We start from the raw sequence: 27,569 nt of genomic DNA, 5'->3' as shown, positions 1-27,569 counted from the left end.
ATGCTCCTTTGATTTTTTTGTCAACATTACACCTGTGCGAGTCATCTGGTAAGAGCTTCAGTTGAACAGTGCTTCCAGAAGATTGACCTGTAGGAAAGCTTGCAGGTCACTATTAATTAATAGTTGATGTATGAAGGCCTATCCTAGTGTGGGCAATACTCCCCCTGGACAGGTGGTCCTAACTTGTATAAGAACAAGGGAGCCACTGAGAGCAAGGCAGTAAGCAGCGTTCTTCTATGGTTCTATGGTTCTGTTTCAGTCCCTGCCTTTGGGTTCTTGTTTACATTCCTGCCTTAGCTTCCCTCTATGATGGATTGGCAGCTATAAGATGAAATAAGCCCTTTCTTTATATCTCTTTTGTTTTCTTCATATCACTGGAAGCAAGGTAGAGCATGGAGATCAAACCCATTGGTTTCACGCTTACTAAGTACTGTATCAAACAAGCAAACATCCATAGCTATACATCTTCTGGTGTGCCATTGTTTCCTTAAAGGTGTGACACAGTCTGATATTATATAGTCAGTTTGATCATTGGTATAGTCTTGGTTAGCTTTCTATTGCTGTGATAAATCACCATGACCCAAAGCAACTGGAGTAGAAAGGGTTTACTTAGCTCCTACTTCCATATATTTCACAGACCATCACAGAGGAAAACAGGGAAGGAATTGGGAGACAGGGACTGAAACAGAAGCTATGGAGGCACTCTGCCTACTATCTTGCTTCCCATGAATGTCTCAGTCTGCTTTCTTATAGCATCCAGAACCCCCAGACCAGAGGTGGTGCTGCCATAGTGATCTGGGGCTTCCCATAGCAATCAGAAACCAAGAAAACACACCATAGGCTTTCCCACAGGGCAACATTGTGAGGGCGTTTTCTCCATTGAGAGTCTTATTTGTTTAAATTACTTCAGCTTGTGTCAAGTTGACATAAGACTTGCCAGCACAGTTATCCAAGTCTAGCGTCAGTTCCCTATCCATGAAGCATAAGCTATAACATGGGAAAATGGTCTCCTTTATCTGTACTACATGAAATAGCTGCTATCGTTGCTTGTAATTGATAGAAGACACCAAACAGAAATCATCTGTTAAATGACTTGAGAGTACACAAAGAAGATGAAGAAGGAAAATAGCTTCTATGTTTTTTATAGCTTTCTCTACTTTATGTAATACCTTACATAAAGCTTCATATACTTTTTATAGCTTATATACTTTTACAGACATCACTTTGGAAATAATGGTCAGTAGAAGAGGCAGATGACACCATAAAGTTCAAGATCTTTATGTCCTGAATTGATTTTAAGTCTTTTAATCATTTCTCTTGAAGGAAATGTTGCTGACAAAGCATATCATCCATAACAGAAAATGCTCTGGGTGATTCCAAAGCAAGGGCTGCTCGGTTACTGCGGAGACACAATTTCAATCTGTGGGCAGAGCAAGTCTCAAAGATGGAGGTGGTTACGTAGCAATCACACTCTTCGATTGATTGCATATCCAGTTTCCTGATGCAGTTTTTGCTTACGTGGGGATTAAAAGTAATTAGCCACGGGTGCTTAAGAACTTCATCTTTCAAGTTTTACATGGACAGTTTGTATGTAATACTTTAAATATTGTCATTTTAAAAAATCAAATTCTGTCATAAAAGCTCTGGAATGTTTTTTTTTTAATTTAAAAGAGTGCTATGTCAAGGATTTATAAGTGAGAAACAGTTTTTTTTTAACATGAAAAATTGCCTTTAATTTATGTGCTCTGCTAATTATTATCTGGCTGTGGGATTTTTCTCTATTAAAAGCTCATGACTGGAAGACAAATCAAGTGTGACCCCTGCAAATTCAACTCTGCTCAAATGCCAGAGAAATAGAACTTTATTTTGTGATTTTATAATCAGGAAGAATAAAAATTTGTCATGTAAAAACCATTACGATGTCTTTTTTGTTCTTTAAAAACAGAAGCAAAAAGTCCAATCTGTAGTAAGATTACCTAAATATTGAAGATCAATAGCCCTGAAAATAAGGTTTCGAGGCTTAGTAATCACCAAGTAGAGTCAATTTGTGACTTAACTGCTGTCTTTATTACCAGCAAATACAGTGGTATGAACTGCCTAATACTGCTCTTTAAATTTCCAGCTTTGTATACCCGATTAAACCAGGAGACACAGGAATTCCATCCACTTATAGAGAGGGAGAGTTTACCTATAAAACTTAGAGCATAGCTCTTGCTATGCAATAAGCAACCCACAAACACTAGCCATTAAGATTAGTGTCTATCAGGGATATCAAGTGCACATCTTGGTATATCTGCAGATGAGTCTTTTTCAATACCTCTGATAAAAGCAGCAACTTGTAAGAACTCATGAATGACTGTTTTATCATGGTTATTTAATATTTATATAATACAACTGAAGTCATTTTTAAACAAGAATGAATAAATGATTGGCTGTTCAGACCTGGAAGATAGTGTATATATCTGTGTTAGTGTATGTGTACATGTACAATTTTCTTAAAAAGAGAACAATACAGTTGAAACCAAATATTAATATTCTACCCTGACAATGGCACTTCCTTGACCTGAATGGTTGCCAGTTCTGGATTGCTGGTTCAAGCTAAGGCAGTGAGACTCAAAGAAGACTGACTCTGTTATCTCTATTTCATCTGACACTTCTTCTTGGTAGGATAATTTTATTTAATATGCATTTGTCCTAGCAAAGAATAGTTTATTCTATCTCTTTTATGAGGACTCTAGATATGACAATATATTAATTTCAAAGCAATTTCTGGTAACCTATAGGTTGCCTTTCCTGTTTATTTCATGTCACCGTGTCAAGTTCATAAAGGAACACCTGCAGTTTCTAAGAAAAGGGCCAAACTGTTAATGAAGAAGATATCTTTTAATTTACAAACAGTAGTGTAACTGATATTAGGCTTGAGAAAGACAAAGCATACCGAATTATACATATACATCTAATTTTCATTGTTAAAAGTGACTTTCTTTTCTTTTCTTTTCTTTTCTTTTCTTTCTTTCTTTCTTTTTTTTTTTTTAAAAGAAACATCTGCATCTTCACAGGAGACCCTGGGATTTTAATGAAATAAGAGCACAGTTCACTATAAATCATTATCAACTCTACATTGTAATTTAGCAGCAAACAGGTTAACATGGGAGCAATAAGGTAATAAAGGAATTTTATTGTTTGGAGAGAAATTACAATTTTTGACATAACAGTCTTTCTTCTCCCCCCTCCCCCCCAAAGCATGGCAGGGAAATGTTTATTAATTAATTTGTAAAACATCTACTTCTTACTGGCCATTGCTACAGATAAGTTCTTTCTTCTTGTGAGGACGTGTGGCAGATGGATTCGCTTGCTGTTTCTACTCTGAGACTGCAAACCCTCTGCAAGTGTCCTGAAGGAGGCCACAGTTCAGTGACATCGGTGGTCAGACATCAAGGTCAACCAACAGAACAACATATACTTATCCCGAGATAACAAAATAACATCCTATGTTAGTACTATTGCCAAAAAAAATCCTGATCTTTTTTTTAAAGTTTGAAAATGTACAAAAATATCAGGATAATTATAAATTAATATATATTAAAGCATCGAGAAACAGTCCAAAAGGATGATCTAAATCGTTAAGTAAAATGTACTTTAATTCAATAAATATTCCTCATTGAAAATGAATACTGTATAGGGCTATTTAGAACTCATAGAAACAAAAATTCATATTATTACTAATTTTTTATTTATCAATAATCTATTGGTTCTTTATCATCTCCTTTGTCATTTATATTACAAAAAATTTAATACTGGAAACTGGTAGCTAAACACCTTCGTGTGCTGTTTCTGACTATGCGCTGTCATTGCCAAAGACAATAAAATACATCACAGCACTCCACACCCATTTCTCTCGGAATGAAACCCAGATGTCAGGACACTTTAGATCTTGCACAAAATATATCTCATCCCTTGGACCTATCTACAGAGTCTGGATTTCCATTCATCTACCTCTCAGTCTCATTCACACACTTGTGCTCCATGTGTCCTTGGGAACTGATGTGAAGGGGGTCACGGGTTTGACGCTCTGGGCAAGCGCATATGAGCGTACAGTCCCATGTCAGGCTCTTGTATATGTGCTTCTGCTAGTATTAGCATGTTCCAAAGATGGCTCCATGTTGCAATGGTCTCCATCGCTGCACTAATGCCTCCAAGTGTGGCTTTTCTTCACACTTCTCCAGTGTAGGGGAAGCTTTAGTACAAGCGTGTCTTTTATTATTTTTTTTTTCCAAATGCAGACAAGTCTTTATTATCATAATAAAAATAAGTCTGTTCTGTATTTTACAATATATTTCAAATATTTCCATTATGAAGCATGAATTAGTCCAACATGGTTAAGAAGTGTACAACCTTCGCCGAAGCCAAAAGCTTCTAGAGACGCACTTAGGAGGTACATCTCGCGCAGCCGCACTTCACCACTTTCTCAACCTCGTCCACAAAGGAGGAGCCATCTGTGCATTCGAAAGAGTATTTCCGCCTCTTGCTTCTCAGAGGTCCACAGCACTGGCCTCCAGCACACCCGCCTCTGCATTCCAAGCGAGATACTTTCTTAGTTGTTTGACAGGCAGCGTAACCCTGCTGTTTCTGGTAATAATCCCTTATCCGTTCCCCTCGACAAGAAATTTCTAGAAAAGAAAAACAAGGACATAAGAGCATTTTTAAGGATAGACATTGTAAGTTTGGTAGAGTAACTGGAAGTCAAGATCTCCATTCGCTGGTCGCTGTCCTTCCTTCCAGTTTGTAGCTGCTATTTTTATTGTGATGCTTGTGGTCCATATTATGGGCTGATGGCATGACCTTGAAAAATGTATCTTTTAGGCCCCTATTTCTACCAGAGTGAATGCTATATATGTAGACAATAAATACAACATGTTTGTTCTGACAAGAAAATTGGATTCCTAAATCTTTTCCTTTATTACCAAAAAGGAGAAATAATACACATCTTCTGTGTGTTTTGTTTTTTTTTTTACAGGACTAACAGCTGGTTTTGTTTACCATGGGGAACAGTTTCAGAGAGAATGCAATTTAATTTATTAGACCTGGAATTTAATATTATCCAATATGTTACTTAATACAAGTAACATTCCACTAACTTCATAAATTAGGCTAGCATGAAGTAGTTCAAAAAAGAGACATCTGTTAAAAGCTTCCGCAGGCACGTTCATCTTATTTGTCTGATACACCAAAGTCGGTGCCAGCTGGAGGCCAGGCAAGTTCTGATCTTGGAAACAAAGCAGGGAGAGGTGGTCTGAAAACTCAGGCTCTTTCTCTCCCTCTCACCTGCATAATGTACTGTGATAAATCAGTCCATTCTAAGACCAAAGATGATTTTGTACTCAAACGAGAGCAGATTTACCATCTCCATAGTCTCTCTGTGCCCAAAGTTAGATTAAAAATACATGTGGGTCAAAGGGACCAGAACAGAGGCTTAAGGCCAGTTGGGTAGCTGTTCTCTGAAGAAGGGTAAAGGAGACATTCCAGAGCAAATCAAGTTGTGATAAGATGTCTGATGGCCATGGAAAACCTTATGGTGGGGGCTTTAGTGCCTTGCACATCAGTTTTTGCAGAACACTTGAAAATCAGCTATAGTAGCGACCAGCCACCCAAAGTCCAAGTTTCCTTGCTCGATAAGCAGGTCCCTCTGCTCTGTGCAGAAGAGCAGGTGCCTAACTTACCTCTATCACAGCTGTCCCCGGTAAATCCACTGTTGCATTCACAATAGGGCTGGCTGACTCCAGAGAGCCTGCACTTCCCATGCTTGCACTTGATCATCTGGCAGGGGTTAAAGAGATCTTCTTCTTCATCACAGAGGACACCACCATGGCCCTCCAGGCACTTACAACTATAGGAGAAGGCATTGATGGGCAGGCAGGTCCCATGCACACATCTTCAGGGAAGGAGAAACAGAGGAATGTAAACACCATTGATAGAGGCTGTCAGAAGGTATGGTGGTTAGGCAAACGCATGTCTGAATACAGAGAACAGAATGCTAATGTGTTGATTTCTCCTTCACCTCCCATCCCGCCCAACTCCTGCCTTCTTCTCTTAGATGATATTTTTGAGAATTTAGCATGTGTACTCAGTACCAAGAAACTGGAACTCACTTGTTTCCAAGGCAGGGATCATTGGTTCTCTGATCACAGAGGGGCCCCATCCACCCTTCCTCACATTCACAGGTGAAGCCTGATTGGCTGCTGGGCTGGCACGTGCCATGGGCACATACTTTCTTGTGGCAGGGTTCACAGCCAGGCAGAATTCCGGTTTGCATAGGCACTTTCCGGAAGTCCTGCAGCTCACTGTTAATGTAAAGGTTCCGGATACAGCCATGGAAGCTGGTGCCATTTTGCCCAGGGGCCTGGCGCAGGGATGCCACATTATTTTTCCCAGGCATGCCTAGGAAGAAACAACATGTCAGTTAAGAAACTGGATGTGCTCCTCAGTGATTTGCTACTGAGAAATATGACGATTCCTAGCCCATCTCTATTAAATTGGGATAGGATATATGTGCTCAGATGAGGTAGAGAAGACTTGGGCATCTTGCTGTGATGGCTATTCTAACTTTCAACTAAAATAAACCTAGTTTATTGGTGGTCAGTTTTTAATGTGTAAACTCGTTACCAAGAAAACTTCAATATATGTGCAATGTATAATCTTCAAGAAGGTCCACTCAAAGGAAAAAGTAGAGGCCAATGCTATCGTTCCCTTCCCTATGGGTCTATACCAGACACTGTGAACACTGGGAAGCCATAGTTTATAATGCTCTGATTAGTTCTTTCTCCAATTAAAGGACAAATCCTAAAGAGCTTGAGTCAGAGGTTCCTCGTCACTCAACTCAGCAGTTTCCTGACTGTGCAACCTGCTTAATGCTGGAGCCCAGGATCAGTCCACCAAGACTCCGAGAGTGAGATCTGGGCCTCACAGTAACCTCCTACATCCCTGCCACATTCTAACTTAGCAATTAACTTGTCACCTTAAGTTCATTTTTGCTTCTTATCAGGATAGCACCTCATTCCTTCCATTTTTTTTTCTTGCTATTTATATTGAAGGTTTCATGTTAGAAAATTAAAAAAAAAAAAACCCACAGAATAAGTTCCATCACAAACAGTATTTGTAATCTTGGGACATATGTATTCCAGAAGTGACTATTATCTGGTAACTGCTGTTTTGGCAAAGCTGAGGACTGATCCAGACCCTAAAAGAGCTCCCTGACAGCACTTTACACAGAGGACATAATAGGGCACTGGGTGAGGAGAAGGCAAGGCGTTAGAAGCCTCTGAGCCAGTGACTTACACCCTCTGGCCCCCCAGTGTGCAGGCTTCAACTGTGCTGGCTCCCTGAACTACTGCTTGGGCTTCTAGGCTGAAGAGATTTCACTGGTTATAGGCGGGGCTTCACTTTCTAGAGGAGCAATGCCTTCCATAGTCCTTGCTTAGTGCCACCATCCCCTTTCCTAGGAAAAGAGCCCCATTGGCATCTTAATGGGCTCCAAATCAGGCAAGTAGGATACAAGGTCACACTAGTCTTTAAGTCAGGTTGAGTGTTTCCTGGATAAACTTCATCATCAAGTTAACATGATTGAGAATTATTGTGGGCCCGAGTTTCTTTTCTTTTGTAAAATACCCAGACAAAAGGAAGTCAAGGGAGAAAGGGTTGTTTCAACCTCCAATTCAAGAGTATTCATCTTGGCAACAGAGTTAAGAGCACAGCAGGGTGAAGCAGCTGGTCACATCACAGGCACAATCAGAAAGCTGAGAGGGAGGAAAGCTAGTGCTCAGCCCACTTTATCCATGTTCGAGTCCTGGATTCCCATCCAGGGAATAGCGCCACTCTTATTACAATGGCTCTTCCCACATCAACATAGCTCCTCACACTCATGCTCAAAGGCTAAATAACCCTTCACAGGCAAACACACCTCAGGGTACACTCAGAATGTCTTAACACAACAAGAAAGACATATCAATGAATATGGGGGGTTCCAGAATCCTGGGCTTGGATCTTAGGCTAAACGCTTCCCTCTGCTTGCTGATAGACTGTGCTTTCAAACCATGAGATAGAAGAATTGACCCTTAGTCCCTCAGGGTTGTTTGTTTATCTGTTTATTATCACTGCAATGAGAGAAGTTACTAACAGAGTATATCCTGGCCAGTCACTTCCCTGCCCTGGGTCTTAGTTGCCTTATCTCTTACCAGGAGAAGATTGATCAGACTAGTTGCTTATCAGCTTCTCATACATAAGTCCTATCAAAAATGCATGTTAAAAGAAAAATTTCCTGTCTCTCCTCATCCTGAGATACTGCTCACATGTGGAAGAAAAGTGTAGAATTCTAAATGCCAACATGCGACACAGGTGATTCTGACGCAGAAGGCCACTCGGTCACTCTAGAAGAGATACCAGATTGTTCATCTTTAATTTTAAAGTTGTATCAGTAAAGGCATTGACTTGGCATATGTCTGGCCTTGGAGAATGTGTTAATACACCAAGATCAAGGCACACAATTGACCATTTCTAGCGGAATACCAGAGACAGGAAATTCTTTCCTGTGGAGTAAGCCTAAGTCTTTCTAAATCATGTTCATCCATCACAAACTTGTGGAATTTAATGCCCTTCCTTTTGGGTCATTTCTTAAAACAGTTAAAAACAAACTTCTTCCAAAGCTATTTTAATGGCTCACTTTTGTTGGAGGTACAATGCTTGTATGAGCACACATTGAGACTAAATCGAGATTGGCAAAGTTCCTCAGCAGGGAGAAGCAATGAGTGGTCTTGTGTCATTTAGTCCCAAAGCTTACAACTACAGCGGCTGCAGTTTTGATGGTAAAAACATGCATAAAACAACATAGCTACATACCATGCACAGAGTCAACTTTCAATAGCACATAAAATCAAGACCTTTTCTTGACTAATTTTTAGACCTAGGAATTGACCCAAACACCTACTTACGTACCAACCACATGCTCTAGCCTGAATTATCCCTCTAGTCGAGAACTATTCTGGGTCAGACCTTTATATGTTTGGTTCAAGTGCTAGTTCTTAGCTGATAAACAGAAGCAGATCTATATATTTTTTTCCTTTGAAACACCAATTTACTGCACAGCCGAAGATGTCCTGGAATCATAATTACCGTTGCTTCAGCCTCCTGAGTGAGTTCAGATGAATATTCCCTTGCCATATATGGTAATCCATGATTTTGTTTTTTATGACTTTCATGGACTTTAGTTGGAAGTAAATTAATCCACCAATCACTCAGTAAATAACTTAGTGAGTGAAGTTTTTAAAAAGTCTTTATAGACTGTTTTAAAAATGAGTGTAATGGGTAGAGTATCATTAAAATCTTTTGCCCAAAAGTGATACTAATTTTGTACAATATGCCTAGACAACTATATTTGTGTCTTCTTTCCTTCAGCAATAAGTGTTCTGGTTGGATTGTTATATGGAAAACCAGGACAATTTTTCTGATTGTGTTACATAAAAACAATATGATGAATAATCAATAATGCAGGAGCACATGTAGCTACATGACCAGTTTGCATTTTTCCAGAGAATGCTTCTGCAATGAACCAAGGTCTAGGATATCTAGTCCAGCCCTCCTTGGGACAGCTCTGGTTTTAACTAGACTTAACCTTGCTTCCCTTTTGGTGACTCAGTTCCTTTTGCCTCTGCCATGTGACAGTGGTGACCACATGGCTGTGGTCTTATGGGCTCCTTGTATTTTAAAATCTCAACCACCCAGAGACCACAATCTGGGAAGGAAGGCGACTGGGCTCAGTGTATTCTCTGGAAGTTATGGCTGAAATAGAGATGGTCTCCCGTAGAGTTGACTATTCAGAGGTGCTTCAGAATTCTTCCAAAACCTCTACCCTCAGAAGGATTAGCACTTTTGATTTGGGAGTTTAAGTGTTTTTCCCTTTTAAAAATAATGTTCCATCTTAAAGTGATTTCATCTGGATTTTTAAACTGAGTACCATATTGGAAAAAGGTCTTAAAAGATTGAATATTTTCAAATATAAGACCATAAATGCAAGTCAAGGACAAAAACAGAAGTAAAGAACAACCACATTGCTTAAGCCATTTTGTTTTCTGATCTTTGTTAAAAAGTTAAATGGCAACGTAAGTAGCTTTGGAGTAGACAGACCTGGAGTTAGACAACATGCCTACTACAATTTAGGTTACCACACTTGGTAAAGCTTTATAAACTCATTGAGGCTGTCCCTTTTGGACTGTGAAATAGAGAAACTGATGGTTACCTTCTAGTTTTACTTCAATTTTCTCTGAAGATGAAAAGTTAGGCTGCTAAAACAGTGCCATATAAATGAAAACATTATTGGAAACAAAGGAAGCACTATGTTAGTTATATAGAATGCTTAATAAATACAACCCATCCCTTTCCACCATTGTTAACACTTGGGACTGGTTTTCACACTACAGGGCAGTTCTGTTAACTGGATAATAGGTGAAAACAAAAGCTTAAGCCAGAGCCAACCTCAGGATGTAGAAGGAAGGTGGTGTGGAGAGCTTAGGGACTTTCCACAAATTAGCAACTGGGAGAGAGAAGTTTTAAGAGTGACATTCCATGTAAGTTGACCACGCTCTAATAGAAGATCACATATTTATATTATAGGCAGCTAGGGCAGGTCTTACTTTTGTGGTTGTTGTTTTGCTGGTTTTCGTTTTTTTAAAGATGCAGAAGAAAAAGAAAAAAAAAAAACCCAAACAACAAAACAAAATAAACAAAAAGGTCCCAAGGGTGGATGGGTGGGCATCTGGGAGGACTGGGAAGTGAGGGTGCAGGGAGTTCATGATGTGAAATTTCCCAATAGACAATAAAAATATCCATGAGAGGACACTGAGTTAGCTGCAAACCTGCACAGGTAGCCAGGAAAGGGTGGAGTTAGAATAGGTAGAAGGACAGATGGGGTCAATCAGAACGCATGGTGGAGAAGTTTCCAAAGATCTAATTACAAAAGAGTCTCACAATCCTCACACTTGTAAATCCTGTGAAGCAACAAGGAGGTCCTTTTGCTGAGTATAGTCAATCTGCAATAATTTCATTCTAAGGACTCATCCGTTCTGGGTATTTATCTCAGGTTCTTGAGCATTTTATACACTGAGCTATTTCCCCAGTCTTATCATTTTCCAACTTTATCTCTAACCAATTTTCTTGCTTCTGTAGGCAGCCAGATATACAATTAATGACACTACATAAAAATTACCTAGCTGGCATGCCATAGATCAAGAACTATTGTCCTTCACTGACCCGATGATACACTGAGTTAGACCCAAAACCCGGATGACCAAATAGTCCCTGCAAGACCCTTCCATCTCTTTCTGTTTTATGCTTGTTGGCCAATTACAGTGACAGATCAGTGTCAATGAATGTGGTATGAGGCACCAGTCACTTCAGAGCTGATCTGGAATGAGAAGCACAGGCTTGGAAGATCACTGGATTTGGAAGGAAGTTCACCTCCTACATAAAGTGGAGAGTCGAAATTCAGAGTAGATTGTTTTGACAAATTGGTGATGACTTTAGGGCTTCCTCCATCCACAGAGAGGGAAAGGCTGGAATCCAGGGTCAGTAGCTCCACAATGTGGAAGTGTCCATCATTGATTGTCTCCACACTGCATTGGCAGGAGAAAGAGAAAGAAACAACTTTACTTGAAACATAGTTAAAATAGAAAGGCCAATAAATCCAGCTTTAGAAAAGATATTCATAGCAGAGATTAAGGAAATTGACTTTTAAAGGGTATTCTGAAGGAGATACAATTAATTTTAATTTCTCAGGATCTGGATACAAAATAAAACCATTCTCCCACAGAGAGATCTGGAAATGAGCACACTCATTACCCAGCCACACTGGCTCCATTTATGGCGATCACAAATGATAACTTATGTGTTTTATTTTCACAGGACATAAAAGTTCTATTTACGAAGAGGCAGTAACTCCAGATGGTATGAAAAAGAAGCCTTCACCTTCTCCAGAGGCTCTACGGGACTGGAGCTTCTGCAGTGGGCTACAGTGTGTTAGTACCCATCAGAGTCAAGCATGCAGACATACCAACTTGATAAACTGAAAATATACTTTCATTTCTTGTGTATTTTTTGAGGGATGCCTCTTGAGCCAAATGACTGTGAAGAAATCTTCGTTCAATCGAGAGCTGGCATTAACAGTTCAATAAAATGTTTAACATAGAAACATGACAGTGCTCTTCTCATTTCCTTTTTAAAATAATTTTTGAGATTGTAATATAATTACACCATTTCTTTCTTCCCTTTCCACTCCACGCTCCAATTTCTCATGTACACTGCTTTGCTCTTTGAGATTTATGACCTTTTTTCTTTATTTGCTAACACACACACACACACACACACACACACACACACACACACACACACACACAACTTATCATGTTTTCCAGCTAAAAATCTTTGAGGGGATTCAAATTCATAGCATGTTTAGAAGCAGAAATATTAAGGAATGGATGTTAATAGACAATGAAGACTGAGACATAAGAAGATGTATGGTGCAATTCGTTAATAGATGCCATACGATTTTTACTTGTGTTAACACTATAATTAGCCTTTGTGCTGTACTGGGCTAAGAAGTTAGCAGGATACATGCTCACTTGTGTGGTAGGAACACTCTCATAATTCAGTACATAGACAAAAGATGTCATAACAGAAGCTGTGTAAAAAAATATAAATGATGAACATCAAAGACCTACCACACTGGAACAGACTTTAAAATGATTGACAAAATACTTGAGACATGGACATATGTAGGGGTGTTATAGAAACATTATTTGTCAATATGAATGCACAACACTGGGTACAATGATTGTTCAATTTTCTGGTACTAATATTTAAAATTTGCAAGGAAGTCAAGCCTGGAAACTCACAGAAAATGTACTAATATTTCTGCATGTTTTCACCACTGAATCTAATTATACTCCACTGTTCGTTGACCAAAATCAAAGTTTTGATTTGAGGACAGTTTAAATGCTATGCAGAAATACGAAGATATTTTAAATTCTTGGTACAGTGGTTATAATTCCCATGTCTGTGGCTGTGGGGACTGCACCATGAGCAAAATGCCTGTCAGGCAAGTGTAATGCTATGAATTCAAACCCTCAGTACTTACATAAGAATTAGGTAGTATAATCATGCCCCTGTAACCTTAGTGCTGAAGGAATGAACACAGTTGGACCTTTAGAATATGCTGGCTAAAAAGCCTAGCTGAACCACTGAGCTATGGACAGGTCGTTGAGAGATTCAGATAGAAATGTCAAAAGATACTTCGCTTTAACCTTTAGCTTACATAAGCAGCGATGAACACATATGAGTACACACTTGCAAACACCATACATATCACTCATATGCACACACACACACACACACACACCACATAAAAATGAATTCCCATATTCAGAGATCTTTTATATCTTGTCTTATATATCATTTAAGAAATAAACATATGGGTTGAAAGATAGACAAATGGGTAAAAATGCTTGTTTCCCAAGCCAATGACCTGAATTTTATCCCCAGAAACTGAGAGCTAACTCATGTAAGTTTCTCTCTAGCCTCCTGCTGGGGCACACATGCATACACATATGTGTGCATATGTGCACACAAAGACACACTAATAGTAAATAAAATATAAGTTAGACACGCCAATTAATATTTTTCTCTATGCCTTTAATTAACGTAACATTTAGCAACACTAAAATCAGCAAATGTGATAATTTACTCTCTAAATCAAGTCTCACAATATAATGTGCTTAAATGTGAACTTCTTCCACCATGAATTTTGGACGCAGTACCCAGAGTTTCTAAGGCCTATGGACCACAGCAACAACTAGCATGCCACTATTACCCTAAGAGTGCAATAGGGGCATGTGTATTTTAGTGGTAACCAATAGCTCTCTAATTATACTGCAGATCCTTCCAACAAGAGGGAAATAATTCCTGGTACTGGAAACCTAGCAAAGTACCCAGGACTAGTGACAACACAGATCTAAGAGGAGAATTTACAACTACTACTTTCCTATAGTAGCATGATCCCTAAGTACATTCTAATGTCTGGTCTGGTCTCAGTGAGAGAAGAGGCACCTAACCCTCTAGAGACCTGAGGCCCCAGGGAGTGGAGAGGTCTGCTGAAGTGGATGTGTGTGTGTGTGTGTGTGTGTGTGTGTTTTGGGGACATCCTCTTGGAGATGGGGGGGGAGGTATGGGATAAGGACTCAAGAGGGCAGACCAGGAGGGGGTTAATGATTGGGCTATAAAAAGATGAAATAATAATAGTAATAATAATAATAGAATGCAAATAGATAAAATAATTTAATAAAATACCTGTAAAATATTAATTAAAACAATTTTAAATACTGTAAAAAAAAAAAAAAAGCTACACTCATGAAATCTAAACAACGTAGTGCCTCTAAGGACTATGATCTAAACAAGGACTATGTCAATAGATATGCTAACATGAAAGGGGGAAATCTCACAGGGCCATAACTCTATAAAAAGAACTGTAGGCAACTAAAGAATGGTGACAGCAGGAGATAAAACCTTCCCTAGGGAAGAACTTCACAATTGCTTATACAGTACCAAATGGTCAGTCTGAAATAACAAGATATATTTTCCACTCTGAGTATGCTATACCTTCATATTTACGAGTGAAAAAATATGTCAGAAATTAAAGAAATAGAGAACATGAATTTGAAAGAGAGCAAGGAACTCCTACATCATTATGGGAGATGTTGGAGGTAGGAAAGGGAGGGGAGGTAATGATGTAATATAGTCTATTAATCCCTTTTAGAGATTTATTCCTATGTATAAATTTGTGCATGCAAGTGCTCTTAATGCATTAGAGGTCAGAAGGCATTCTAGAACTGAAGATTTTGGAAATTATATTTTAATTTCAAATTATAAAAGAATTAAAGAAAATGATCCTCTTTCAAATAGATAATGTTGAGATTCATTGTTAGCACCTGACTAAGTTGAGAACTATTTGGATTTCAATTCTGATTATTTGAATTATTATGAATTCTAAAGGAGCCGAAGGGGATTGCAACCTCACAGGAAGAACAACAGTATCAACTAACACAAACAGCTCAGAGCTCCCAGAGGTTAAGTTCCCAACCAAAGAGCATACATGGCTATTAAAAACAATGAGTTTATGAAATTCCTCAGCAAATGGATGGATCTGGAGGGTATCATTCTGAGTGAGGTAATCCAATCACAAAAGAACTCACATAATATGCACTCACTGATAAGTGGATATTAGCCCCGAAACCTAGAATATCCAAGATACAATTTGTAAAACACATGAAACTCAAGAAGAAGGAAGACCAAAATGTGGACACTTCACACCTTCTTAGAATTGGGAACAAAACTCCCATGGAAGGGGTAAAGAGACAAAGTTTGGAGCTGAGGTGAAAGGATGGACCATTCAAAAACTGCCCTACCCAGGGGTCCATCCCATAATCAGCCACCAAACACAGACATTATTGCATACACCAGCAAGATTTTGCTGAAAGGACCCTGATATAGCTGTCTCTTGTGAGGCTATGCCAGTGCCTGGCAAAAACGGAAGTGGATGCTCACAGTCAGCTATTGGATAGAAAGCAGGGCCCCCAAAAGAGGAGCTAGAGAAAGTACCAAAGGAGCTGAAGGGGTCTGCAACCCTATAGGTGGAACAACAATGTGAACTAACCAGTACCCCCAGAGCGTGCGTCTCTAGCTGCATATGTAGCAGAAGATGGTCTAGTCAGCCATCATTGGAAAGAGAGGCCCCTTGGTCTTGCAAACTTTATATGCCCCAGTACAGGGGAACACCNGGGCCAAGAAGGGTGGGTAGGGGAGCGGGGGGGGGAGGGTATAGGGGACTTTGGGGATAGCATTTAAAATGTAAATGAAGTAAATACCTAATAAAAATTGGGAAAAAAAAAGAGCATACATGGGTTGATCCATGGCTCCAGCAGAGGACTGGCTTCTCTGGCCTCAATGGGAAAGGATGCCCTTAATCTTTTAGAAACTTGATGCTCCTGGGGAGGGGATGCTGGTGGGGGAAGGCAGGAGTGGTGGGGGAGCACCCTCTGAGAAGCAAAGGGGAAGGGGGATGGGATAAAGACCTCCTGGTGGGGGGATCAGGAAGGGAGGACAGCATTTGGAATATAAATAAATAAAATAATTAAAAATGTTTAATAACTTATTTTATTAAAAATTTTATAAGTTAATTTATGAAAATACATTGGTTCTCTCTGGTGAATGCTATACATATTCCCCCCTCTCACAGGCAATTTTGTTTCAAGAAGGGATAATTTTATAAGCATGCATAGCACAACCAAGTTAAATGTCAGATATTAGTCTCATCATCACACTCAGCAACAGCACCATCCAAATAAACTAGTCTCAAATCTTAAGGGAAAAAATGAATTTAGCTCCTTTTATAATGGCTATTGAAAAATAATTCTAAAAGATCAACAAAAATATAACTTCCTTGAGATACAGCTTATTTAGGCTACCAAAAGTTAACAACTGAAGTATTAAAGTAGGCAAACAAAACAAAGTAGATATATTTAGCCAAGGTCATATCCAATTGGTGCAACCCCCAAGATCATATGCAACTTGAGGTGGTTTTAAATGGATGTTCTATAAACATTGGCCTTAATTAGATTATAAATATTAATAGAGAAGCACTTTTTTTCTCTTCAAATTTTCAAAGAAAAGGCCCATACTGAGGACTGGCACTTGGTCACATATTGATTTTAGACAATCAGTTGAGATGTGTCATTACTAATGATAGGGTTTGGTGCAGTAAAATTGAGTGGCCCGAGACCTTTAACATTTTATGCTTCTTGATGCAATGTGCCAGCTGGGAAGCCAGAGAGAGTTCATTTCATCAGCAACTCAATTTGCTTACTTTCCAATCATGTTTTCCCTCCCCGTTTTATTTGTTTTTAAGTTTTACATCTTTAATGCAATCTAAATTGTAAGCTCTTTTTAAAGTAGGGGTCATATATTATTTATTTCTGTATACATTCAAAGATTCACATGAATATCAGATTGTAGATGTTCAATAAACAGGAGTTATGTAAACATAAACGAGATATATTTAAGGTCACAGGAATTGTTAGTTATAGCACCAGGTGGTAGCTAGAACGCCTGGGTTTCTGGTATGTTTAGAGACAGCTTCTCAAAGATACGTTTTATTAAGAAACCTGGAACATTCAGGGTCAGCATTAAGGATAATGCTGAAAGGTCTAGCTTGCTTATCTTGTGCAACTTCTATTGAAGTGTGCAGCCTAGAGCAGGTGTAGTAATTTCTTCTTCATCAGAGAAATATAAATAATAAGGGCAACAATTATTTGATATAACCAGTGAAGTACTGTTTATAAACATTACAAACATTCTATTATTAGTTCTCTGAAGACTCACAAGAGCTGAACACCTCATTTTCGAAGGTGGCACAAGCACCTCGTGGCTAAGAAGACCTGAGAACAGATGCCTGCCTTGAGTGTCTACACCTCTGATCACCATGCCACACTTTTAAATTTACTTTAAAATTACTTTGCCTACAATAAGCTTGTAATTAAGCATCCACGTGATCCTGCTATCATCAGCTCTTCAAAACAACTCAAGGATAGTTACATTTTAAGTGAATTTGTCTGAGGATTCTACAACTTGGTACATCTAATAAAAATTACTGAATTGCAAAAAAAAAAAAAAAAGTAATTTCACAATAAAGGCCTGGAGTTTATACAAATGCATATTAAGTATGTCTTTTGCAAATTGGGTCTGGATCCTATTTTCAAATTATGAGTGAGATTCACATTAAGATTTTTTTTCTCTCAGTAAATGGTCTAAATGTCTAATCTGATAAAAGCCTGATAAAAATTATCACCGAAGAGAATTCTATTTATATAATTTTACAGCGAAGAGAGTACTGGTATGGGCCTTTTAAAAGGTTTATAAAATTAATGCTCTCATTGTCTTTGTTAGTTAGGAGGGTATTGTATCTCAGGACCAAAAGAGACTATATCTGGCTGGAAAATAGTCAAAATTTAAGTTAACATTTTCATGCTGTCTTTTCTAGTATTAGATGCACTGTGGCTGATTTTTAAGAATGCTGTAGCTATTTATTCTTCTACAGTTGAAACCTGACAGACAACCAACACTTGCACTGAAGGCTAGCTGAGTTGTCATTGATTTTGCAATCCATCACAGTCACCTCCCTCCAGGCCCAGGTGCGATGCTCAGTACCCTCTGGGGTCATGATAAGTATTGATAAACCTCCTTCTACCAATCCCTGAGGGGACGCTACTGTTGAGGACTCACAGAAGTAGCCATTGAGCCACCTAACGTTGCCTCATTCAAGTGGGAACATACATTTTATTTATTACCGTTAATATATAATTTAGGTTTAAACCCCTCTTCTATTACCCGAATACTATTTGAGTTTCTGCACTTAAAATGGTTATAAGAAAACCATGCAACTTTCCAACTGTGTGGTTTACTATATGAAAACAATTTTAAAATTTGGAGCTCATAAGAAAACTGGAACTCCTTTCTTTTTGTACTCATCAGCACATATTAACAATAACATTTTTATATTTGCACAACCTGCCAGTTTGAAAATATTTCAACAGTTTAATAAGGATGAAAATTCTTGTTCAGCTTTCTCATTTTTTCCCTCTCCCTCCCTGCCCCCCTCTCTCTTTTGGTGACAATTGGCTTCAGTTGTTTTACTTAAGAAATTTAAATATCTGGTGACAATGGAACAGGAATCTAGGAGCCAATAATAACAGCTTGTCATCTCAGGTTGATATTGTTATGCTGGGCATGACTCATCCATAGAGATGAGGATAATAACACCGTACACTCTAAAAAAAAATCACTTCTGCCTGCCCTTTTAAATTAAAGGGAGCAGAAAGCCAAGTGACATCAAACGGTATTATGTCTACTCCATGTATTAGAGGGTTTTTTTTGGGGGGGGGGGTGGTTTGGTTTTTCGAGACAGGGTTTCTCTGTATAGCCCTAGCTACCCTGGAGCTTACATTGTAGATCAGTCTGGCCTCGAACTCAGAAATCTGCCTGCCTCTGCTTCCCAAGTGTTGGGATTAAAGGCGTGAGCCACCATGCCTGGCTGAGTTTTTGTTTTTGTTTTTTTTAATATTTATTTATTTTATGTATATGAGTACACTGTAGCTTCAGACACACCAGAAGAAGGCATCTTATCCCATTACAGATAGTTGTGATCCACATGTGGTTGCTGGGAATTGAACTCAGGACCTCTGGAAGGGCAGTCAGTGCTCTTAACCTCTGAGCCACCTCTCCAGCATGTTAGAGTTTTTAAGAATATGTTTTTCTAGTCTAGTTTCCATACAATGTATTTTGATCAATGGTTTGAAGCAGATTCAACTGAATAAAATACATTGAAATAGACATAATGAAACTGTCCTCTGTGAGGCAGGGGGTTTCTCAGTAGTATCTTTAACCACTGCTTTCTAGAGATGAGGTCAAGTCATAATCTTCCAGTAGTACCAGGTACTGGGCCCTATCCTCTGTCCTGTCTAGTGTTGCAGCATTTGCATGTATCTTTCCAAAGTTCTACAACTGCATGGGAAAACAATAATGGTTCTAATCCTTAATAGATGAGATGGAGAAATTCAGAGAGCTGTCACAACTTGCCCAAAGTTATAGTGCCCATGATGATGCCTTCCCAGACAGCACGCGAGAATGGCTGAATGTTTATCTTAAAAAGGATGCAAACTATCTGTTTGTCTCCAAAGGAGACTATCTTTACTGTTCCATTGTGTGGAGGCTCTTCTTTTCCTCCATCTCTATTTCTGTTTGTCTGCCTTTCTCCCTCCTCCCGTTTTCCTTTTCCCCTTCTGTCTCTTCTACTCCTCTATCTTATGCAAGCAGATAATGCAGACAGTGTAAATCCAAGGAAACCTAGCAGCTGGCAGCAGAAAATGCCATGGAGTGCCCGGGAGTCTGTGAGACATGCAAAATTTCAGACCCTGGATCCCCCCCAATCAGAAAGGATTAGAGGGTCCTAACCTCTTCCACTACTGACTGTATTTGAGATGCTGGGAATCTATACATATCTAAAAAAAAAAAAAAAAAAAAAACACAGTCTTCTGTGATGATGTAAGAAATAAGATGATAAAAGGTGCTACTTTATTTGTATTGCAAAAAAAAACTATACCTTTTGTTTCATCAACATCCATAAAGGTATATTCACTGTCCTAATATTTTAAAACTTTAGTTTTTATTTTTATAAATTATGTCTATGTGTCTCTGAGTGGGTATGTGCTCATGCGTGTAGATCTCTGCAGAGGTCATGGCCACTGGAGACCTGGAGCTAGTCGTACAGTGGTTCTGTTTTCCTAGTGTGGGTGCAGGCAAACTTCTGGAAGAACATCACCATCCCTGTTCACTGAGCTATGTCTAGCCCTCATAATTTATAAAGAGTAGTTGATGAACTTTACAAAATTGTTATTTTCTTAGCAAAATGACCTTTGTTCCATCTAGAAAAAAAAATGGCATTTTTTAAAATTAAAAACAATATTCTATTCATCTAGATCAGAAAAAAAGGAAATTTTGAAGGTAAACCTTATCAATCTAGGTCTGACCTGTGAAGTCCTTCTGCTTCTGCTACTTCATTTGTCACAATAACTGATACATGATTTTTAAGTGAATTTTAAATGAATTTAAGTGAATAAGTGAATTTTGTAAACTAACAAATAATCCTACAGGAACAATACATATATATGTTATTGTTTTTCTCTAATAAAAGTAAAACCCATTTTAATCCAAATTGAGAAGAAATCAATCCAATGATAAAGTGTACTTGATGTAAAAACTTAATTTCCAAATGCAATTTCCTCAGATCACTAAGCAATATATAATGTAGAAAATGTTCCTCAGAAACGAAAAATTTATACACCATAAATTATGGCAAGGAAACCAAACCAAACAAGAACAGTTATCTAAAATAAGGATATTTTAATTATGTCCTTTAGAGCCACAGCGTGTACTTTCTATACTGTTATATAGAGTTGAATGGAAATACGATTTGAAAATTCAATTTGACTAAATGTTTTGTAAGTACCTCCCAGGAGCTGATTGCAAGGGTGCTACTGATGGATTTTTACTTAAGTATTGCCAAAATAGCACCCTTCACTCCTAACTTCTAGAAAGGAGACCAACCACGAGGCCTGTGCCACGTTCTGTCCTTGGAAGATAAGCCAGAAAACTAGAGCCGTGTTAAACCGCAAAGTGAACGTGGAAGGCAACGCGAATAGAAGTAAACCCTCCCTACCCCAGGTGCCAAGACACCAGCCTGTGACTAAAGAACTCAAGGGAAACATCTTTGTACTGAAGTAACGTTTTCTTTCTAAAAGTCATTTTGGGAAATTATGAATGTATGATGCCAGTCGCTATTACTATTTACTGATTCATAGTAATTGTCTGGATATTTTGCTTCTTTGTTACTTCCCAGCATAATCTCACAAGACAGCACTATTATTTATTGTCTGCATGCTTAGACCGGGCAGGTGATGAAAGGTGCCGGAGACACAATTTTTCGGAGCACATTTTCTGATCACTTCAGCATGCTACGGGAGCTGATGACATCCAAATGGTTCACAACTCAAAATAATGTGCAGTGGAATTTGGACAGGAACCCTCCTTCCACCCAACCTCTTTTTATGTCCAAATTTACTTCATGTAAATGTCTAGAACACAAATATCTCTTTTTTATGACATCATTCATACTTCAATTTTTATTTTTAATTTTTTTTTTAGAGTCAGGGCCTCTCTCTTATGCAGCCTTGACTGTCCTGGAACTCCCTATGTAGATAAGGCTGGCCTTGAATGCACAGAGATCCCCCTGCCTCTACTCCCTAAATGCTTGGATTTAAGGCCTGTGCCACCACACCTGACCTCCACTTTTTTTAAAAAAAAAATTGAATATTATACCTTGATAATCTCTCAATTTCTTGCTAAGATTTTCTCATGTTTTTCTTCCCTGACTTTTTACCTTTAGGTCTTTAGAATATTAATAATTTTTAATATTCAAGTATTATAATTTAATATAGTATAATACATGAACATTAGCTTAATTGTTGCCTGTCTTTTTAAACTATGAAATATTGTAATAGCTTGCCAAAATTGCATGTTTTGTCTTGAAATACAAGAATTAAATAGAACCTGTTGTCAAGACCAAGTAACATGTCTCTATTACATAATTTTCTAATAGAAACATGAGCTTTTAGTTTTAAATGGAGAGTGTGCAACATAATTTTATTTTTATAACTGACACTGGACATGTGCTATATTTCATTGAGGTAAAAAAATGGCATTGAACATAGAATCAAACATAAAAAGCCCTTTCCAGTAAGTCTTCATTTGGGAAAAATCATGTGGGTTCTTCCAACTTATCTAGAAATATTTTGGCATATTTTATGTGAATGTTAGCATTAATATGCCAACCCAGGAATCTTTATTATGGTTTGGAATGGTTCTATAGTGCATCATTGTCATAAAAATAAAACAAAAAACAAAAAAGTAAAACAAAATGGACCGCAAATTTATGAAATATTTTTATGGGTTGAAACACTATATACTTTAAAGCCTAATGATACAAAATGTTGGCTGTAATTCATCAACAATTGGAGATGAAATAACCATTGTATTCCACTTGAAAAGCAATAATTATATGTCTCTTTTCATGCTCTAAATAGACCCAAGAGGCCTAGCTCACCACCAGAAGGACTGAGCAAATTCTACTCATGGTTGCAACTGGCATCTACATTCCCTGAACTGATTGAAGGAACCAAAGAGCTATGAAGACTTTGAAACACATTTCCGTATGCACACACAACACCCATAAGATTGAGAACACTTTCGATCCTTTATATCATAATCGACATCTAATCACGTGTGGCCAAGTATGTGTAGCCTGTAGATGTGTTTTGTTCATAAAAATGGTATTACATTATAAACGTGAATCAAGTTGGGCATGGTGGCATCAGCACACAGGGCACAGAGGCTGGGGGATCTCTGAATTGGAATCCAGCCTGGCCTACAGAGTGAGCTTCAAGACAGATAGGACTAAACAGGAAAATCCTGTCTTGAAACAATAACATCAAAATAAATATGAATCAGTATGTAAAGAAGACAAAAATTCACACTGAGTAAACAAATGAGCAATAAACTGTGAACCGTATCTCTCTTTGGAAGCATCCAAGGAGAGAAAGAGATTTGATTTTACTTTCCTCCATTGCAACATTTGTATTACATTGCCTACACCAAGGCTATTTGTCACGGAGGAACATCTACTTACAATGTGGGGCTTTTTAAGCAATGAAAGAGTGAGAACATAGTCTTTCCCTACAGTTGACTTGCTTAATTCATTTGAGTTAACCTGCCTGGAAAAAATTATGCATGTAAGTAATGCATAATTACTGCTGCATGATCGGGGATTATCGGTACTAAGGGTATTGTAAAACTGATTGCAATAGCTTCAGCATGCCATTAAATTCATTAATAAAATATATAACCTCCAATGCAACAATATTGAATGGTAGGTGGTAGGGAAGCTACAAGGTAATCAGGCCATGAGGGCTCTGCCCTCACGGGAATTGTCTGGCTCTTTGGGAAGAGGGTTAGGTAGCATGAGTGTGTCCCCAGTGAAGGAAGAGTGGCCCCCTTATCTCTAGCATCTGTTCCTCCCTCCCTTTCCTTGAACTAAGAAGGATGATACTTCTAAAAATAAGAACTTCTTTGAGATGTGGGTGTTCTAATCCTAGATTTTCTAGTTTAAAAAACATAAAACATAAATCTCTGATTTTTATATTACTTGGTCTCAACTATCCTGCTTTAGCCTTTTATAAAGAACTAGGCAACCTGCTATCACCAAAATGTCCCCATCCCTTTCCGTCATACGACCGTTGAAGAGAAACAGTTCTTCATTGAATAAGTTTTTTCACCTTTACCAGTAATTGAGAGATCTTCACCTGTAAATGGCAGAAGCCGGATGAGAGCCGGTGTCATAGCTGGCTCGAACTCGCCCTCGATAGAGTTCCACAGCAATGTGGTCTTTGTCACCTTTATACAAGAGGATGCCGCTGTCTTCATCTGTGGCAATCTAGTAGGAGGTAGCCCTGATGTTAGGATGCACAGTCAACCAAACGTATTCATTCAAAGAAACAGGCTGCTAAGTGAATTGGGGGCGGGGATGGGCAGGGGCGGTTCTTTATGGTTTGTCTTCTGCGTATAAGAAAAAGAATGTTCGTTGAAATTGTGCTAAAAGGCAACTTGGTAATTGTTCCGTTGTAAGTAAATCCATAAATAATTAAGAAAACCAGTAACAAATATCCAAGTAAATCTGTTAGATGTTATGTCAGAATTGTCTTTACTGGAAAATTTTGTGTATCTGATTTTTTTTCTCCTCCTGTAAGCTTGATCCTTAGCACACACTAAATGTGACTATATTAAGGATAATTGGTACAAAATTATTTACACTCATGGTATGTGCACAGAGAAATAGGAAATATTTGCGTTTGTATTCATTTTTCTTTCTTTTGGGGGGCTATTAAGGGACTTAAGTGAAAGTTAGAATTTAAAAGTCCTAATACCAGTGCACTTTACATAATTATTCAATGTGGCAAGCATAAGAAGGTGGATGGTGTAGAGAGAAATTCTTAAAGGGAACTTGGCTCCATCCCAGCATTCTTGCACCATAATTTTAGAAGCCATGTCTGTATTGTCAGTGTCAGGGTAAAAAACAATACAAGGAGGGAAGTCTATAAGAAGTGGGTTAAAGCCACTTAAATTTAAAATATAGTAAAGAGATTTGTTTACCAGATAAAACAAGTATGCAACCCCAATTTGTCCAAATCCTCTCCATGAATCCCTAATCGCATACAATTCACACCTCAGGGGTATGGATGACTTGCTTAGTGGGAATTGTCTCTTTGGTAAGACATCAAAATGCTTGCTAATTCCACGGCTCTTTCTCAAGGCTTTGGGCGAAGAGTTACAAGAGAAGAGAGCCAAGTTAAAGAGTGGTGTCTCAGCTATGTGTCTCTCTGCTGCAGGTTTTAAAGAAAAGTCTTTCCAGTGTGCAGAGAAGAAATGGCAGGGCCATAAACATTCACGGGCAAAACACCTTCATGTAAAGTGTCAAATGAAGTGGCAACTGTGGTGCCCAGCCCCCTCCCCTTTAATGAATTAACATATTGGCTCCTATCTTATTTTCAAAACATAAACATTGAAAGGAAAACACCTGCTTTTCACACACAGGAGTTTTCCTTCAGCTTGTGGTGGGAAGGGAGAGATCTCTCACCTGAAGTGTGATGTTTGTCTGAGGCCGAACCTTGGCTGAAGGAATCTGAAGGTAGGACTCTTTGTTTACAAAATTCACACTGACCAACTTCTCACACTTCTCTCCCAGGTAGCCAGGCAAACACTGACATATTGGTTCATTTATCCTGATGATACACTGGGCTCCATTCTGGCAGTCAAAATTATCACAGGGGCTGGTGCGTGGAAGGACCATAGGTGGGGAAAACTCACAGAACAAGCCACTGATAAACACAGAGAAACGTTAGGTTAGACCAGACACGCCAGAGTCCTAGAGAGACCTCCCTACAGGCAAACGTGCTCTCGTGTTCCCACCTGTAGCCTTCAGGACAGACACACGTGTATCCATTCACTGCGTCTGTGCAGTGAGCACCGTTTTTACACTTGTTATCTTGGCAGTCGTCAAAGTCAATGTCACAGTGCTCGCCAATGTATCCCGGAGTGCAGTCACACCTGTTTCAACACAGAGATAAAAGTTTCAAACTTGACTGAGCCAAAAGGTCATGAAGAGCCATGCATTTTCATCCGGATAAAACAGCACCATCACAATATGAATATGTCCTTCTGTTTAATGGATGTCTGCACATCCGGACAGGCTGTGCTCACTCTAAGGCATGGCTTTCTTAGTTGAAGTCAAAATGATTAACTCCTTAATGATCCTAAATGCTAATACAAGGAACTCACTGTACAAGGGTTTCTTCCTCACTTCTTCACACTCGGTCTTTTCTTTTCTTTCTCTCCTTATGTTGCCCAGTGTCATTATTTTCTGTTCTTTTCAATTCCATTGTCTATTTGGATGATGACAGTCTTATGTGCAAATTGACAAAGGGGATTTTAAACATGCTGGGACGGCAGTCATGTGCTACCACGGCTGGCAAATTTACAAGGAATATTAAGTATATTTTGAAAATAGTAAGAGTTTTATTTTGTCACAGACAACATAATATTAGAAAAGAACATAATGTAAGGAAGTGAAATTAACTATATTGGACGCTATGATTTTAAATGAATAATCATGGAAGAATTGGGTTGACTTGAAGTGTTGTGATATTAGATCAAGTACAAAATTTCTGAGGTCAATTCTATGGGCAATTATTATTATTATTATTATTATCTTCTTCACTGATGCTGTATAGAGGCAAATGGGTATCCATTCTGTTGCTGGTGGAGGACTGGGGTAATGGAGATTATAATCTTTGAACATCTTGCCCATCCTACTATGCATTTTAAGAAATGAGTAAAATACCATTCCATTATACTACTCTACAGCTCTGTGATACAGATGATCACATCACACCCTTGTACAGGTACAGATATTATTGGGAAAAAGCTCAAGACTTTATCCAGTGACATGTACCTATAAGTGCCTCTTGTGGGGAGTGGATCTAGGGAATTTGACTGGACCCTTTTCCCTGAGTTACTACACCACACTGTTGGATAACCAGTTGCTCAAGGTTCCCTTTAAAACTGTGCTCTGGTGCTGAGCATGGCAAATCCAGCAGTGTTATTAAGCAAACCAGGCCTGTCTTATCCTCTAAGGAAATGTCTTCCAGCACATGCAATGGTTTATAGACCATTGTAGTACTCAGTTAATCATAGTGCCAGCTAGCCATGATGTAAATTATTTGCTGAGATTTCCGATACAAACAACAGTAAAACAATGTGTTTTATGTTGTGAATCCTTCTGAGTAACATCAGATCCTGTCTACTCTGTCGAGCCCTGGAAACTTATCATCTGCTTATCCACGCTGGTTATCTGCTACCTCCCCGACAGGAACTAAGCAAGGTGCTAATAATCACATTCACTTTTACAGCACTGAAGCAAATGTGTTCAGGAAACCCTTAGGTTGGAGCCATACTCCATATCACCACACCTATTGCTCACATCTTGTAGGCGCAGCATTAACTCGCATATCATAGGAAAGATAAGCAGAGTACAGTACAATACATAGAGACCAAGAGATACCTCTGTATAATTTTCATTATGGTACCCGGATAAAAGTTTTGTTGTTAATTACTGCTCATCTTATTGCTCTTATTGAACCGCCTTTGCTAGCAACATTTTTTTTTTTTTTTTTTTTTTTTGGTTTTTCAAGACAGGGTTTCTCTGTGTAGCCCTGGCTGTCCTGGAACTCACTTTGTAGTCCAGGCTGGCC

General features: G+C 38.6%; 1 protein-coding gene across 6 annotated transcripts in view; it reads right to left on the bottom strand.

Moving 5' to 3' along the window:
• Window positions 1–2,687: 2,687 nt before the first annotated feature.
• Slit2 (slit guidance ligand 2) overlaps window positions 2,688–27,569 on the bottom strand; it is a 338,233-nt gene continuing 313,351 nt past the window's right edge. For 5 of the 6 annotated variants that reach the window (XM_021210679.2, XM_021210680.2, XM_029545132.1 and 2 more), the window contains 7 exons: window positions 25,729–25,866; window positions 25,397–25,637; window positions 24,066–24,196; window positions 11,506–11,660; window positions 6,150–6,438; window positions 5,721–5,932; window positions 2,688–4,670 (listed from right to left, as the gene is read on the bottom strand). In XM_021210679.2, the coding sequence (XP_021066338.1) occupies window positions 4,429–4,670; window positions 5,721–5,932; window positions 6,150–6,438; window positions 11,506–11,660; window positions 24,066–24,196; window positions 25,397–25,637; window positions 25,729–25,866 (1,408 nt within the window). In that variant the 3' untranslated portion in view covers window positions 2,688–4,428. The remainder of the gene's footprint in view (window positions 4,671–5,720; window positions 5,933–6,149; window positions 6,439–11,505; window positions 11,661–24,065; window positions 24,197–25,396; window positions 25,638–25,728; window positions 25,867–27,569) is intronic. The other variant, XM_021210683.2, reaches the window with a different exon arrangement.

Source organism: Mus pahari, chromosome 13 (assembly GCF_900095145.1).
Source record: "Mus pahari chromosome 13, PAHARI_EIJ_v1.1, whole genome shotgun sequence".
Classification (NCBI taxonomy): domain Eukaryota; kingdom Metazoa; phylum Chordata; class Mammalia; order Rodentia; family Muridae; genus Mus; species Mus pahari.
Note: the sequence above shows the minus strand (reverse complement) of the source record. Positions and strands in the feature narration are given on the sequence as shown.